The sequence below is a fragment of the Melitaea cinxia genome, chromosome 17 (assembly GCF_905220565.1).
Source record: "Melitaea cinxia chromosome 17, ilMelCinx1.1, whole genome shotgun sequence".
Classification (NCBI taxonomy): Eukaryota; Metazoa; Arthropoda; class Insecta; order Lepidoptera; family Nymphalidae; genus Melitaea; species Melitaea cinxia.
In genome coordinates this window covers 16,276,703-16,293,036 of record NC_059410.1, presented here as the reverse complement: position 1 = coordinate 16,293,036, position 16,334 = coordinate 16,276,703, and the positions used below count along the sequence as shown (strand labels likewise).

Here is a 16,334-nt window from a genome sequence, read left to right as displayed (position 1 = left end):
ACGAAGGACTTGTTAATATAATAGTTACGTTTAACTATTACACGTTGAACACCGACATTGTGTGATTACGAACAGTTACTGTTATGAAAATATATCCACGTTTCCTTTTACGAAACATTTCAATTAATATTTTTAATGATGCTTCAAATGTTATATATTATTGTTTAAATAAAGTAATAATTTATATTGCACATATTATACCTTCCTACTTAGCACTGTATTGGGGTTGCGAAAAATAGAAACCTGGAAACAACTCTCTTTAACTTTAAGAGCTATTTAAATCCTAGGTGTACTAATACAATATTAGTTATAACTTTGTACATAACTAAATTCTATCTGCGTTTCGTCTAAATATAATTATTTTATATTTAGTCCAGCATTGATTTTGAAGACATTTTCTTTATTTCTGTGAAATAAACAAATCCCATCAAATTTATAAAGCCATATTTTTCTATTAAAATATAATATGTAGTTATTATTATTTATTTATTATTTCAAGATAGTTTTTATGGAAGAATTATAATATTCGGTACGGTTAAAATTAGTCGCTGGACTGAGTTTCAATTTCTCAGATAACATTCATAAATCGTAAATTTATCCCCTTGCATTCATTTCACTTGACATACCAAAATATCTTAAGGGATATCTCGTAACTTAGGATACGACGCAGCTCTCACCGAAATCACGACAAGAACTGGCTGCCATAAACAATACGGTGGTCAGTTTAATTTCCGGTTCAGTCGGTGGACTCACTTCCGGTATCTGCCCCATTCCCCGACTACCAGAGTTAGGCGTGACATTTCTTATGTTTATTACCATAACTTGATACCCAGTCATTTTAACTTACAAAGGTTACAGATTGTATTCACTTTCCCTCTTGATTTATAGATATTATGGAACTGTACATAGTGTATCTGTAGTGTACATAATTTTGCTGTATACTATAACAATGTTAAATATAGTACGCGCTCTATCCATTTTCACTAAAATTTACTAGATTTTCATTGTAATATGAAACTTTGAATAGTTACGGGTTTCTGTAAAGAACTCACTATAGACGGCGCCACGGTCGCTTAGACCGAATATAAAAAATCATCATATCAAAAATTGCGATCTAACGGCAACATCGTTCCATACCTTGATTGGCTAGAGCTCCGACACGGTCAGTCGGAGATGCAGGTTCGATCCCCGCTGGAACGGTCGATATGATATTAAAAAATGTTTAAAAATTACTAATACGCCAGTCGCAATAGTATGGCGAACAAATATCCTTCATAGTTTCATACATATAGATTCGCATATTAAAATACTTTGAACTTTTTAACCCACTAAGCGTTTAATAATATGAAATTAATACTGACTCATATATCCATTTCGCTCTAACATCATAGTTCGCGTTAAGAACCTCCTTCATTTACATGGGATAAATCTCAAAAAAATATGATTACATAACTTATACTTTGGCAGGTATATACACATACCTATTATTTACTACCTTCGCATGGTCATATTTAAAAATTCAAAATATGCAACAATAACGATTAAGTACTATTGTTTTCTAATGTTTACGCGAATTTCACTCATTTTAATGAAATTACTTTTTAGGATTTTATGTCGGTTTATTAAGTCCTCCCATGACAACCATGGACAACAATGGTTGCTATATGCGGTATCTAAAAAATATAATAAGCAGCGATAAAATCCGAAAAAGTTATTCCATTATAACGTTAAGTACTAGCCATAAATCTAATAATAATATATCTAATATCATTAAAGTTCTATCATACCTATAAGACCTAAGTTCAAGATTCTGATAACTGCCATATTTTCGTTAGATTTGAATTTGTTTAAAAGGTACATTCCAAACGTCTTAGATAAACGAAATGTAACTGGCTATGAGAGAAAGATAGAGAAAATGTGTGCTCGCACCTCTCTCTCGCTTTGTTCGTCTCGCCCGATAACACATATCGTAACGCTCTTGTTAAGCATTCACCAGTTCACTCACCAATCCAAGCGTACGTAAATAAGTTTTACTTCAATAACAATCAACAACATAAAATAAATATCTATAAACTATAAAAAATAAATAATTACATACATAACACTTATATATAATAAAGTACATAAATCATACATAACGATCAATTACATTACAGGCGTCATTGAAAAACGGAAAACTAAATTATATAACTCACTTTTTAACTGAAAGCCTCCTTCCTGTTGACAAACTTCCCGAGAGCGAGGACTGCAAGGATAACGCTGCTCGCTTCCAATCAGACGGTTTCTTAGCGTGATGCCATTTAGCTGTGTGATACGATTATATAAATAAAGATTAATTTTAAATAAAATAACTAAAGTGCGGTTGATATGGAGTTAAAAGTGTGTTACAGGTTTGTAGATCGTTTAAACACAAACCCATCAATTTGTAATAGAATTTTTCAAAAAATTATTTGCAATTTTCTTAGTAATTACGTAATTCTATAATAACTTTCTACGACTAAAAGTCAGTTAGTTTGCGCTTAATAGTTCAATGAAGATTGGGTCAATTTTGATGTAACTATTCATTATTGTCGTGATAATAAGAGTCACACGATGTTCTTTTTTATCATAAATTAAAATAGTCCATTAGTACAGTTAAAAATAAACTTAACGTCATATGTGGGTATTATCGTGAGAAATTTGTAACTATAAAATTCTAACAATGATTGGAATGATTTCGAGGATTTGTTTATCATCTTAAATAAGAGACGATGCTGTTTTCTAAAAATTGGACAATGACAGCATTTAATATACTATTAAGGTACCTGTGACACCTTTATAATGATGGAAAATGAAATGTCACAGAAACATTTTTAGCCTAACAAAGTTATCAATGATTACAGTTTCTTCTCTTTTACTTTTTGAAAATAACGTGAAAATGTAAAATAACCAAACCTCTCTCTTTAGTGCCTTCATATTGAACATACTCCTAGGAAGCATATCATTTGTGAACGGCGATCTGTTCTCCAAGGCAACAAGGACAAAAGCAGATGAAAAGAACTTACAGAACAGTGTTTTCGATTTCATAATTGTTGGTGGAGGCACCGCTGGGTGTGTGCTGGCGAACAGACTCTCTGCTGTTCACGAATGGAAGGTATATGCAAAATTTTGAATCCTATTTAGATTAATATAAAATACGACGATTAAAATGTGGATAAGATTAAGCGTTTTTTTTTTCCACAACCACTGTCCATATTTTTTTTATGTTCTAAATCCCTAAATCATGCAAATAACATGAATGTGTTGAATAAATAAATATTTGTCAATTTTTATTGTGAAAGCAAATATAAGTAAAAAGTTAAATAAACAATATTATAGTTTTATTCCTAGAAATTTTGATCATGTTACGTAGAAATATTTCATTAATGTATTGTAAGCGGAACGTTGGATCATAATGAATTTGGTTGCAAAAAGATATAGCAGAAAAGAAGCCCCGTGGTAATTAAATTATGTCTTTATTTTTAAGGTTTTACTTTTGGAAGCTGGTGAAGAAGAGAATATAGACTATGACATACCTGGTGTACCGACAAAAGAATTCCGACCGATTCTGTGGAATTTCAGGACTGAGAGAAATGGCTTCTCCTGTCTGTCGAGGCCTGGAGGTAGTTGTGAGATCAAGACTGGGAAAGTATTAGGGGGGTCTAGTGTAACAAATGACATGAAATATACAAGGGGTTCTAAGAAGGATTATGATGCGTGGTACGATAATGACGCAATCAAGTCTTTAGACTGGAAGTTTGAGAATTTAATAGAACATTTTAAGGCTTCTGAAGACAACGGTGAGTGACATGTACCTACATAAAGCATGTGTTTAAAAATGTTAAGCTTATTTTTCGTGACGCAAGATTAGGGAATGAAACATTTCCAAAGAATACATTAAAATTCAGAAGAACTACGATAGATTACGAAAATTACTTAACAAATTTTTAAGTCAGTTAGTCAATCACACTTTATATATTTTTAAGTGGTTACTTTCAAATATGTATGTAATTTAATCTGAATTAAATATTATTTATTTCTTTTTAGGTGATTACGACGTCCTAATGAATTCTTTCTATCATTCTCGGGGCGGAGAAATGCATGTACAAAGGTTCAAATACGTCGATCGATACATGGAACTATTTTTAGGAGCCTTCGCTGAGTTGGGCTTCCGATCAATTGACATCAACACAAACGTTCCGGAAGCTGCTGTTAATAACCAATTTGTTATGTTCAATAACACAAGATTAAGTACAAACGCCGCTTTCCTAAAACCAGTGAGACATAGAAAAAACCTTACTGTGAAAACAGGCGCGACGGTAACTAAGCTTATTATTGATGAGCAAGAAAAGACAATTGATGGCGTTATTTATGAAATCGAAAAGGGCAAAGAACTAGCTGCTTACGCTAAAAGAGAAACTATTTTAACGGCCGGAGCTATAAATAATGTAAGGCTACTTCATCTATCAGGAATAGGGCCACAGACTGAACTGTCAAAGCATAATATAACAGTTAAAGTAGATCTTCCAGTTGGTATTGATTATCAAGATCAAGTGACAACTGGTGGCTTAGCTTTTGCACTCCATGAAGTTACTCCGTTCAGTGAAAGTCAAATAATCGAAGATTTTAAAACATGGTTTCAAAATAGAGGAGGACCTTTGGCCTCACGAGGAATCAATCAAGTCTCAGCATTTATACAACTGTTTGAGAACAAAAATGGTCCAGATATAGAGTTGGCTTTGGAAGGGAATTACATAAGAAGCGATAAATTTATGCTAACAAATGTTACAGTACATACAGCAGAAGAGACCAGCTTGCCATTACCGTATTACAATTTAGTAATAGTCAATCCAGTCCTACTAAAGCCTAAGAGCAAAGGAAAAGTGACCTTAAATAAAAAGAACCCAAAGTATGGCCGGCCTGTAATACAAGCCAATCTTTTAAAAGAACCAGAAGATTTAGAGGCAATAATTGACAGTGTGGATATAGCTTTACAACTTCTTAACAATAAAGAGATTAAACGCGCTGATATTAAATTAGCACCACTTGATATATTCCCGTGTGATAGACTACAGAACAGGGATCAATGGAATTGTATAGCAAGACATTACACTAAAGCTATGGGTAATCCTATAGGAACGTGTCGTATGGGAGCTAATAAAACTACATCAGTTGTCAATTACGATCTCAAAGTTCATGATATTGAACGACTTAGAATAGTAGACGCTTCCGTTATGCCGACACACGTTCGTGGTGGAATTTTCGCACCAACAGTGATGATCGCGGAGAAAGCAACTAAGTTAATCATGAAAGACTGGAAGGATATTAAAACAAATTATTTTCACAGAAGATGACAATATTACACCTATTGATTAATTAATTTTAAACGCTTAAATAAAAGACTTATTAATACCAAGCAGTTTTTATTAGATCGCTTGCTTTTTCAGCTATCATTATCACTGGGGCTGCTATGGAGCCTCTCGTTATTTTGGGTATTATTGATGAATCGACTACTCTTAAATTATTTACGCCGTATACTCTAAGACTATTGTCAACCACTGACTCGGGATCTTTCGAAGGTCCCATTTTACAAGTTCCGACATAATTATGCAATGGAGCTGAAAACTGTCTTATTATACAAGACCAGAATTCTTCAGAAACTCTTTCATGTTCACTGCATTTGTTATTCAATATCGGTCGTGGATCAAATTCAAAATCAGCTTCCTTGAAAACTTCTGTATCAAACAGTTTAACAACTTCCTGTATGCCTTCAAGTAACTTCTTTTCATCGCTGGGATGTTTAAGAAAGTTAGGATAAATCAAAGGTGTTCCGAATACAGGGTCAGTACCATTCAATACGACTTGTCCTCGACTTTTAGGAGTAAGAAGAGAAGTACAAACATCTAGCTTATTATAATACATATTTGACTCATGACCGCGAAATCTAAATTCAATATCCGGTGTTCTGAGGATTTCTGACACACTTGTTTCAAAAAATGCAACTACTTGAAAATTCGCCGAGAGAGGTCCATGGCCTTTCGAATAATAATTTGTTATATCTTTCAACTTTTCCGAAAAATTGGAAGTAGTGGCCGTTTTCGTAAGTTTGATGACTGGTAAGCACACTGACAAATGGTCATGAAAATTTCCTCCCACTGGTAGATCATAAAAAACTTTAATATCTAAATATTCTAAATACTCCTTAGGTCCTATACCAGACTGCATCAACAGTTTGGGCGAATTGATCGCGCCTGCACTTAAAATAATTTCCTTAGATGCTTTCACTGTCACTTTAGTGCCATTGCTAATATATTCTACACCTGTCGCTCTAAGGCTATCTCTATTATCTTCTAATAATATTTTGGTTACAATAGCTTCTGTAACAACATCAATATTAGTTCTCAGTTTTCTAATAGGTTCAATAAAAGCGTTATATGAACTAACACGCTCACCAAAATAAGACAAAGTCTGTATCCTCATAAAACCTAACTGATTCCTTCCATTAATGTCGGTATAATTATATCCTAGTTCATTGAAGGCACTGAGAAGAACATCGACATTGTCATCAACGTAAGGGTATCTTCCTACATCTAATGGCCCTTGTGTGGAGTGAAAGAATTTACTCTTTGATATGTCCTTGTCATAATTCCCCTCTGAGTACTTAAAGTAGGGCAGCACTTGGCTAAAGCTCCACCCTTCATTGCCGTTGAGGGCCCATTCGTCGTAATCTGCGGGACTGCCTCTCATGTACGCCATATCGTTAATTGTCGATGTTCCCCCTAGAACTCTGCCTTGCACGACTTCGCAGCCTTTTGTATGACGGTTTTGACAAAATCTGAAACACGATGTAGATATTTTTAGTGTCATCGTACATGTGAGATAATAGTTTTAAAAAAAATGTTAAAACTTTAGAAACCTGTAAAAAAGTGTGTATGAAACTTTGAAACAAAAATTCGTATGGGATTCTGGAACTTCAATTTGCTAAAAAACGTGACTTAGAAGTTACTAGTTAGTTAAATGACACATCCAGCTACGTAATAGAAATGTACTCAAGAACAACCAGATACTCATATAGACACAATTGAGCTATAGGTACTAAAAGCAATTTCTTGAAATCTTACCCTTTCTTCGGTCTCATAGAATATTGCCAATCCAAAGCAGAACCTTTGAATTCACTTGTGAGGCCAGGAATTGAAGCTATTTTAGGTTGTTCAGGACCAGCTTCTATTAGTAAAACCTGAAAATAAAAAAGTCATAAAGAAAATCAGATATCGTAATTTACCATACCATACCATATAACCTTTATCAGTCATCATCATCACTTCAACCTATCGCAGTCCACTTTTGGACAAAGGCCTCAATAAGTTCGCGGCACAAATTGCGTGAACTTATGTGGGTTGGCCATAGTCACCACGCTGGGCAGATGGGTTGGTGATATAACCTTAAGTACCTAATAAGTAAATGAATAAATAAATAACCTAAAATTTTATAAAGTTTTCTTATCAAAGGAAATAAATGTCGATTTAAATCATGTTGTTAATTAATTTAGGAAATTACACAACAACATAATCGCCATAAATACCTTCCATTTCCTATTCTCCGACAGTCGACTCGCAACAACACAACCGGCCGTGCCCCCTCCAACAACAATGAAATCATATTCTAAATTCTTCGAAAACCTATCCTCACTTCTATCATCTTCTAGAAGTTTATACCTATAACCTGGTTTGTACCGAGTAAAACTATCGCTACGTGCCTTGCTTTCCGACTTGAGTATGTCTTTGTTATCACCGAAGTAGTCTGGCTCGGATCCAATATGTCCATACAGGGTATGGATAAGAGTTATCAGGAGGATGGCTGTGGGCGCGCACTCAATTCTTCCGTCACATATTTTACAAAGATCTTCAGTTATATTACCCACTGATGTCATTGCATTTTTATCTTACTTTATTTATTTTAAACATAGCAACACAACCATGAAAATTCTTTAGGCTAACTATTTGTATATTTTTTTTACACTCAAACACTTTTTTATATAAATTAACACATTTATTAACTTTTCTTAAAAGATGGGACTCTGGTATACATATTTACTGTACATGTGGTTGACAGAGACAGTCTTGTATTGAATACACAAAGATACACGCATAAATTTATTAAACTGTCCGTCATTTTAGAAATTATTGACAGACATAATTTAAGAAAAGTGTGTTTTGTTTTGACTTAAAGTATTGGCATTATTGAACAAAATATACTTTTAAAAATATTAAAATAAACATTTTTGTTTTAAATTGAAAACGAACGCAATGCAATCCGCGTGCGATAGTTGTTAGCGAATTGTTTAGTTAACGCGAGCATTGTTGTTACATTGTTGCCGATTCGAGAATTTCTCTCTATTGTAATTTCAAGAGAATACTTCGCTTGCGAGTTCTGTAGAAATGCACGAACATGAGGAAATAGCGCAGTGTTTATATTTCGATTGCCGTGCTATGTAATTCCTGTTAATCATATTTTTTTTTCTGAGAAAATCGTATTTCTGTACAAAATGTACTTCACGAGCTTAGTACAATATGTTTTAATTTTTTTTATTAAGTAGACACTTTTAAGTAATTATAGATGTTTTTACAAATTCATCCAGTTTAATTTATAGGGTTTTAATATAGCAATCGAACAGCTTTTATTATTTCTTTAAAAAAAGTAAGTAAAAAGTAAAACAAATAGCAATAACGCGTAAATGTTGAAAACATTTGATTCAGTCAAGGCGTTTCGAAAGTAGAAATTTATTCGTATTGACAAATTGAATCGATTATATTTCTTTTTCTTTTGTTTGAAAATTATTACTTAGACTTACGTAAAAGCCGTAGTAGGTAGATGTTAAATATGTTAAAGAGGCATGTTTCAAGTTTTGAAAACTGGCAACTTTCAAACTTCATAAGTTATCTTCTAACAGACTCATTCTATTGAGTGTCTGTTACTTAAATAATAATCTAAATTTTGAACAACACAAAGGACCTGCAATCTGGAATATGCAGACTATAACTCGGTGATCAGTGAACCTATATTTATATTCAGTACTTTGATTGACGCACTTTTTATATTCTCAGCAACTCAGCTGGCAATCGTTTGTTCTTATGATCAAAGAAACAAACTGTAATGCATATTCTGTACAATGATAATAATAATACGTAAAGGTAATGCTTTGAAAATAATATTAATTATCTTAACTGTTATATTATGTACTTTTAATATCAAATGAGTAAATATTATATAATAAAGATAATATCTCTGTACTTTTGTCATAAAGCATGTTGTATCTTGCTGCGGACCACACAGGACGCTGTTATCTCAATTTTGATCTGAGCTCATCTGACGACAGTTGCGGTCATTTCAAAATTATACAGTAATTTAATTCAGTCGTAACGCAAATTGTTTTACATCTGGATAAAAATAATAAGATAACCACTCTTCCGACATACGGGTACTTTTCGTAAAAATAATTCAAAGAAATAAAATTTTAATGTTAGTTTAGTTTTTACATAAATTGTTGTAATTACATTACATTGTATGCTTAGCGTTTTTATTACAACATCATTAAAATCAAAAATAATTCCCTATTAACCAAATAATAGTGTGAAGAATCATCTACTTAAATGAAGACGGAATCTCATGTCAATCCCAGGCAGTGGCGTAGCGTGGGCAGTGCCGGGGGGGCCATGGCCCCGGGCGCCACTTAAAAGTGGGGCGGCCAAATCACCATGATTTTTTTCCATTGACAATAAAATAATTCCAAATGGCATACGCGATGTACACATAAATAATACAGTAGAAGTGTTTTGATTAAGAACTGTATTATGATTCTTGTGTTGCGAATGATTGTTGAACGACACAATTTTGACAATAATTTTGTTACTTTTGTATGTTAATAATAAATAAGATAAAGAATTGAGAACCTGTTTCTTTATTAATGTCGGTCAATGAACATAATGAAAAGTGTGTTAAATTAATTTAAAAAAAAAATCAAATGAATTGGTAGGGGCGATAAATGTTCGGTGGGCCCCGGCTGGCAAAATATCTCGTTACGAGAGTTGCGTCCATCCCAGAAACTCCGACTCGTACGTAGCCGTTGTGTCGTACTTGATCCTACCAAAATATTATGGTAATGATCTGAAGATGAACCCTATTAATTGTACCATTTGTACTACGAATAAATGTAGATGCTTTTAATTAAAATATTTATTAAAAAAATTAATATCTGGTCATCTAAAGTTTTTAGGTCTAGGTTTGTATGTGTTCAGTAACAATTTTTTTTTTTAGAGTTTAGTCCTTAAAAATCGATTTTCATCCAAGGCCCCCGGTATAAATAAAATATGAGGAGTAAAATCTAATGAACGAATGACCTCGTTACGTTTTTTAACGCCATCTATTGGAACTTGTTTCGGTTCCGATAGATGGCGTTAAATGGCATCATGAAGGTTTCTAATAACCGTTACCGATAGATGGCGTTATTTTTTTTAGTATTTGATTCGTTTGTTTATCGTTTGTTGTGGTATCAATTTATGTGCTTTTTCTCAGACTAGTAAACCTTTTTTGTGCCTATTAGGCAATCGATCTGGAGGAGAAATAAGTCGTGCGTCGGAGCTGACCTACACATTTTTTTTTAATTATCTAAATTATTTAGACTGCCGTTAAAGAAAACTTCTATGGAAAAACCTAATACGAAGAAAACCTTATTATTTTTGAAAGTCTGAGTGTACATTATCTACACTTTTGTCAATTATTTAATTATATGTATACATATTCTATAATAACTTTAAAGTGTGATCAAAAAAGGTGTCTCGGAATTAAGATAATGTTAAACTATTGTCATCATATTGTACAGGATGTGAACACATTATTTTGATTCTAATTCGACTACGTAAATTGCCAGACATGCGTAAGGTTCTGTATAAAAATATACTATACTTTATTTATTAATACAATTTTTGCATTGTATTTGACAAAAATAATTTTAAATGTAAATTCGTACTGATTTTTTCGTACACCACGGTCGACAGTGCAAAAATAAATATAACATTTATTTATTTATTTATGCTTATAAAAGTACTTCAACGACTTATTCACTATATAGGATTCAAATATTCGTAAAAATATATTTATGGTGAACTCGTCACTTATAGAAGTACACAGCACTTACATAAAAGAATTCGTTCTATCGCTACATCAATAAAACAGATTAACAAACAAAATTCAAAACTAAAGCAACTGTAAAAGCACTTATAAATGAAAAAAAAAAGATAAATTGGTAAATCAAACAATTAGCCCTATACCTACAAAGTTAGGTAGAAAACATAAGTCAAAATTTGTATTCTAGACTTTAAAAAATCCTTTTTTATATTATATAAGTATACACACAATTAAACCTAAACAAAAATATTTTAAATATAAAAAAAGCGAAAATTACCGTGATTTTTGTATTTACAACTTTATTTTTGGAATGTACCTACCTACATATTTAATTTGCCATTATGTCAGCCTTATTAGTAGGTGCATTCTGCTTTCTAATTCCAAATGCTATAATCTAAATGGCTCCAAAGAACCAGAAGAGAATGAAGAATTTCAACAGATAAAATATTCCGTAAGATGTTTTGGTTAGAACCTTAGACGCGGAATCCTAAAATGGCATCGTTAAAGAACATTTAGTAAAACGGTCCGTGCGATCGTGGGAAACGGAAATGACGCGGAATTATACCTAATTTTGTTCTAAATTAATGTTTATCTCATTTCTGGCTAGAAACTAAAATACAGATGTTTGATTTGTAATTATTCTAAAGCAGTTTTGTGTACACGATGGAACACCTCGTCGTTTTTAGGAGTAAATCACTGCAAACCTACTATAAAACAGTCGCTTCGTGCTGTCCGTATGCTGGGATCTTTAAAACTACGCAACAGATTTTGATGCGGTTTTCTTTAGTAAATAGAGTGGTGCCAGAGGAAGGTTTCATATAGTAGCGGAACATTGATAGTTTCTGCAACCGTGCGAAGCCGGGGCGGGTCGCTAGTTAGTAAGAATAATAATCTTTATTACTTGGAGGTTGGTGCCTAAGGCTTTATGGTACATACCTTGGTCGGTAATATTCATGGATAAAAACATAATTTATAGACCGTGAATCAAGATGAAAAGTAGGTACCTATTTAATTTAAACCTCCAGGATAACGACAGTATCTAAACTGTGTCAAATTTAGCGCAACACATTTAACTTGATACTCGGACATACGTACAGACAGACTGAAATTCTAAAAATAATTATTATGGACACTATTGCTCTCGTCTAGACTTGTTCAATTCGTTTTTTGTAAATATAATGTCCAGAACGTTAGTCAGTAACAATTTTATTACAATTATGCATAAATATACATAGGAAACTTACGTTTAAAACAGTGTTATAGATGGTATTTAAACGGTCAAATTATAAATGATATAACAGTAAACGTTAATTTTCGTTAATTATTATGATTGAGAAATTAGAGGAGTCCGCACGAAACTCGCATTATATTTCGCAATAAGTATTTAAAATGTAATTGTTATTGCAACGATTTCAGACAATGGTTTTCCATATTACATCGTTATGAAACAGCTCGGGGGCGAATAAAAAGCCTTGTAAATGAATATATGAGCGAATGGCTATAAGCAATTTTAGGGGTTAGGGACATAGATGTGAGAATTTAATGAATAATGGAAGTGCAATCATTGTAAGAATAATGTAGGTAAGAAATTTTTAAGTTATTTCCCAGTTCACAATTAACTATTTTTATTTCTCTTGAATTTTTGACTTTCTTGTGGTCAAATAAAAACACCAGCTATAAATGACTCCTGATGTGACATTGATAATGAGATGTTCCTAGTTGTGTATTACTATTCATGTTTTAAACACGGATTTGGCATTTTTTTAAAGTCAATTGTTAAATATTCTATAATTTTTTATAATAATTTTAATTATAATGTTAGTGATGTATTTCTAATATTTAGTGTTCTAAGGTTAAAACTTATAAGTTGTTAGCGCCATCTATGGCCAGTTGCTGGAACTTCGTCCACATTAGTACCGCTATCAGACACTGCACAGCGTATGTCGCAATAGCATTGTAAAGTTTTATTACAAGGTTTAGTTGAATGCGTTTTGTGGATTCATATTGATTTCAAATTATTGCCTTTCGGTCGGTTTCCGGCTATTACTCCTAATTAAACGATTTGGTAATGTCTATCCTGCGAAAAATACCAAAGAGTTATATATATTATATTCAACGACTTTATAGAAGAAGAAATAATTTTACAACTAAATTCGAATATGAATTTCGAATGTCATTGATTCTAACGGTTAAACATGGTTTTGGTTTTTTCTTAAAATTGAAATATTAATTGAAAACAAAAGATTCACGTTCGATTTTCAACAAATATACCTTTTTTTTTTTAATTAATAATAAATAAAATTATTGAATTTTTTTTTTTTTTAATTTTTATTATAAATATTTTTATTATATATATAGTGTTTTAATATAATTACATACATAGCATTTAGCTGAAGATTATTTTCTTCAAAAACGTTACACACAAAAATATGACAATTTAAAGCTTATTAAGCTTACACCCCGGTGGTCCTATTTAATATTTCAAGGCATTTTTTTTTAATTAATCGAACAAAAAGTCGCCATCTCTAAAACGAGGAAACGGCTGCCTGGGAGCGACAAATCGAGTTTAAATCGATTTCATTTTTTATCAGACGATTCGATCGTCACGCCGATTGTTGTATTTGTTGGAGCGCGACAAACTGGACGCTAACTGTCGTCTTTTACGTCAGATAGGGTTCCGTACCCTATCATACTTTACCCTGGATTTCTCTGCTGAATTTGGGAACATATTGCGGATACACTCAAACATTTTACGAAGCGTAAGGTCATTAGTTTATAAGCGGTTTTTTTTATCTTTATTTTAAAGAGCTTGGTCACAATAAAGCGACTATGACACCCTATACGTCTTGTTTCGTTGCATTGCTTAACTTGCTTGTATTTATTGTTATTGTTGTTTGAAGAAAAGTGTTGGTGATAAATGAAAGATGTAAGAGACTAAATTATTCTGTATTGCAAAATTACATTAATATGCAAACACTTCGCACGACGAGAAGAAAAATGGGAAAGAGGCCTAATATGTCAAAATCATTGCCTTTTATATTAAACGTTCTGTCACACCACTGTATTGTCTATTGCACTCACAGTTTATACAAACACTTCACACCGATGACCGATGAATTAGGTACGGATCACACGATGTGAACCGTTGCAGAGTTGCCACGCAATAAAGATGTGAGACGTTCCTTAACACGTCTTCCTAAACTAGAAACTTGTCTCGAGAGAAGATGACCGGTCATCTCACTCTCAAACCCAGCCTAACCAGTTAGTTTATTAGCGGTTTTTATGTTTAATTATATTAGGTTATAGCTGTTGGTTTTCTGAATGAATAAATAAATGTTTCGACCCTTTTACATGGATAAAGAGGACTATTAATAAAAATCATCATTGGCCTCAGTCCGTCTATTGCAGACGATTTAGACAGTGTAAGACGGACACTGTCTCGCCTAGGACACTCTTCAGGAAAACGCAGAGTTGCCTAAGCTCTGCGCCATCCTCTCGATCTCACTGGCTATGCCTACAGGACGGCAAGTCGATACGTGTGGAGCCAGTTCGGCTGCAGAGGTCTTTCGCATTTTAGAGCTATGCCACGAAAGCTTGACGGAGACCCCATTCCGGATTTCAAACGAAGTTTTCCTTTTCTGATGATTTTGAGCCAGGTTTATCCCTCGGTTGCTTTTTACGACACCCCACGGGAAGAAAGGGGGTGGTGCTATTCTACTCGGCCGACGCCACACGGCATACTATTAAAGTATTAAAATATTGCTAAGCATTTAAATCCTATGGAACCCTTCGTGCTAGAGTCCTACTCGCTGTCGGCCGGATTTTGTTGATTAACAGCGTTCAATAGAAGTGTTATATTCGATCGGATATTGCTAATATTGTTTTTAGGTGTATGTTGTAATAGAAGAATATAATATATAAAATTATCTAATATTTGTCTGTACGCTAAATTAATTTAAATCGACTGATTAAATAAGAATGTAATATCCAACTGTTTGGCATAGGCCTCTTTCTCCATGTAGGTCCTACCTGATACCCTCCGATATTTCCAATATTTATTTTCTTTATTTCTCTTCCTAAGAGAAATATCGGATTTTCATTCACCACACTGCTCCATAGTGGTTTGGCGGATATATTCCCTACATGAGTACCGACAAATATTGGGGCCGACGACTTTACATGCTCTCTAAGGTACGATGGGGAGATTCACAAGGAAAGACACTAGACAGGATATAAATAGTTACGCAAGTACAAACATCCACTTTGTGCGGGAATTGAACCAAAATATTAATATATACTTTATTAATAAAAACCCGCGTTGACGCCGCGTTGGCGCAACGGTTACAGCCATGGATTGTACCTGTTGCGCTGGCGGTTGCGGGTTCGATCCCCGCACATGACAAACATTTGTATTAGCCATACAGGTATTTGCCGTGGTCTGGGTGTTTGTGCAGTCCTTGTGGGTCTCCCCACCGTGCCTCGGAGAGCACGTTAAGCCGTCGGTCCCAGTTGTTATCATGTACAACTGATGGTGATCGTTACTCATAGTAGGGAATATATCTACCAATCTGCATTGGAGCAGCGTAGTGGATTAAGCTCTGATCCTGACATAGGGAAAGAGGCCTATGCCCAGTAGTGGGATATTACAGGCTGAAGCGATAATAAAAACCACAGTCTTATAAAATTTATAACAATTTAAAATATGTAGTAAAAGTAATCATATGTAGAGTGACGACATCAAATAAATAAATAAATAAACAGACGTTGAAACACAAAACAAACAGAACATCATAAGCGACTTTGAGTTGTTAACGGAATATAAATGGTGTAACATTATTGCAGTCGTAGTCAGAAAAATCGGAGATATCATAAATCCGGCCCCGCCCCTGTCATTGTTTATGTGAATGACTTTCAGTTTAAGATATGAACAGTTTAAAATCTAAGGCGACAACTTACACCGAGACTCCATGCGTTAGATGAACGTAAATAGGCGTAATAAGCTTTAGCTATAAAAATATTTATTATTTTCGCGTGGAGTCGTGCTATATCGAGTTTGAAGTTTTTTTTATACAACTAGGTCGGCAAACAAGCTTACGACTCTCATGATGGTAAGCGATTACCGTAGCTTATAA

The 16,334-nt window shown here is 33.5% G+C and overlaps 2 protein-coding genes across 2 annotated transcripts; one reads left to right on the top strand and one right to left on the bottom strand.

Annotated features, from left to right (window-relative positions):
• Positions 1–2,774: 2,774 nt before the first annotated feature.
• LOC123661462 (glucose dehydrogenase [FAD, quinone]-like) lies at positions 2,775–5,430 on the top strand. The gene is made up of 4 exons (XM_045596418.1): positions 2,775–2,800; positions 2,947–3,133; positions 3,506–3,818; positions 4,066–5,430. The coding sequence occupies exons 1-4, from the start codon at positions 2,775–2,777 to the stop codon at positions 5,370–5,372; spliced, it is 1,833 nt and encodes a 610-aa protein (XP_045452374.1). The 3' UTR covers positions 5,373–5,430.
• On the bottom strand, positions 5,425–7,948 carry LOC123661702 (glucose dehydrogenase [FAD, quinone]-like). Its single transcript, XM_045596650.1, has 3 exons — positions 7,601–7,948; positions 7,140–7,255; positions 5,425–6,853 (listed from the first exon to the last, which is right to left on the bottom strand). Exons 1-3 carry the CDS (start codon positions 7,946–7,948, stop codon positions 5,425–5,427), a joined length of 1,893 nt encoding a protein of 630 aa, XP_045452606.1.
• Between the last annotated feature and the right edge of the window lie 8,386 nt (positions 7,949–16,334).

Excerpts from the sequence above, each read along its gene's own strand:
- LOC123661702 (XM_045596650.1), bottom strand. The coding sequence starts at position 7,948 with ATGACATCAGTGGGTAATATAACTGAAGATCTTTGTAAAATATGTGAC. Across the intron at positions 7,256-7,600 it reads CGGAGAATAGGAAATGGAAG|GTTTTACTAATAGAAGCTGG; the intron begins GTATTTATGGCG and ends TTTTATTTTCAG. Across the intron at positions 6,854-7,139 it reads TCTATGAGACCGAAGAAAGG|ATTTTGTCAAAACCGTCATA; the intron begins GTAAGATTTCAA and ends ATCGTGTTTCAG.
- LOC123661462 (XM_045596418.1), top strand. The coding sequence starts at position 2,775 with ATGACAGCATTTAATATACTATTAAG. Across the intron at positions 2,801-2,946 it reads GCATTTAATATACTATTAAG|TGCCTTCATATTGAACATAC; the intron begins GTACCTGTGACA and ends CTCTCTCTTTAG. Across the intron at positions 3,134-3,505 it reads CTGCTGTTCACGAATGGAAG|GTTTTACTTTTGGAAGCTGG; the intron begins GTATATGCAAAA and ends TTTATTTTTAAG.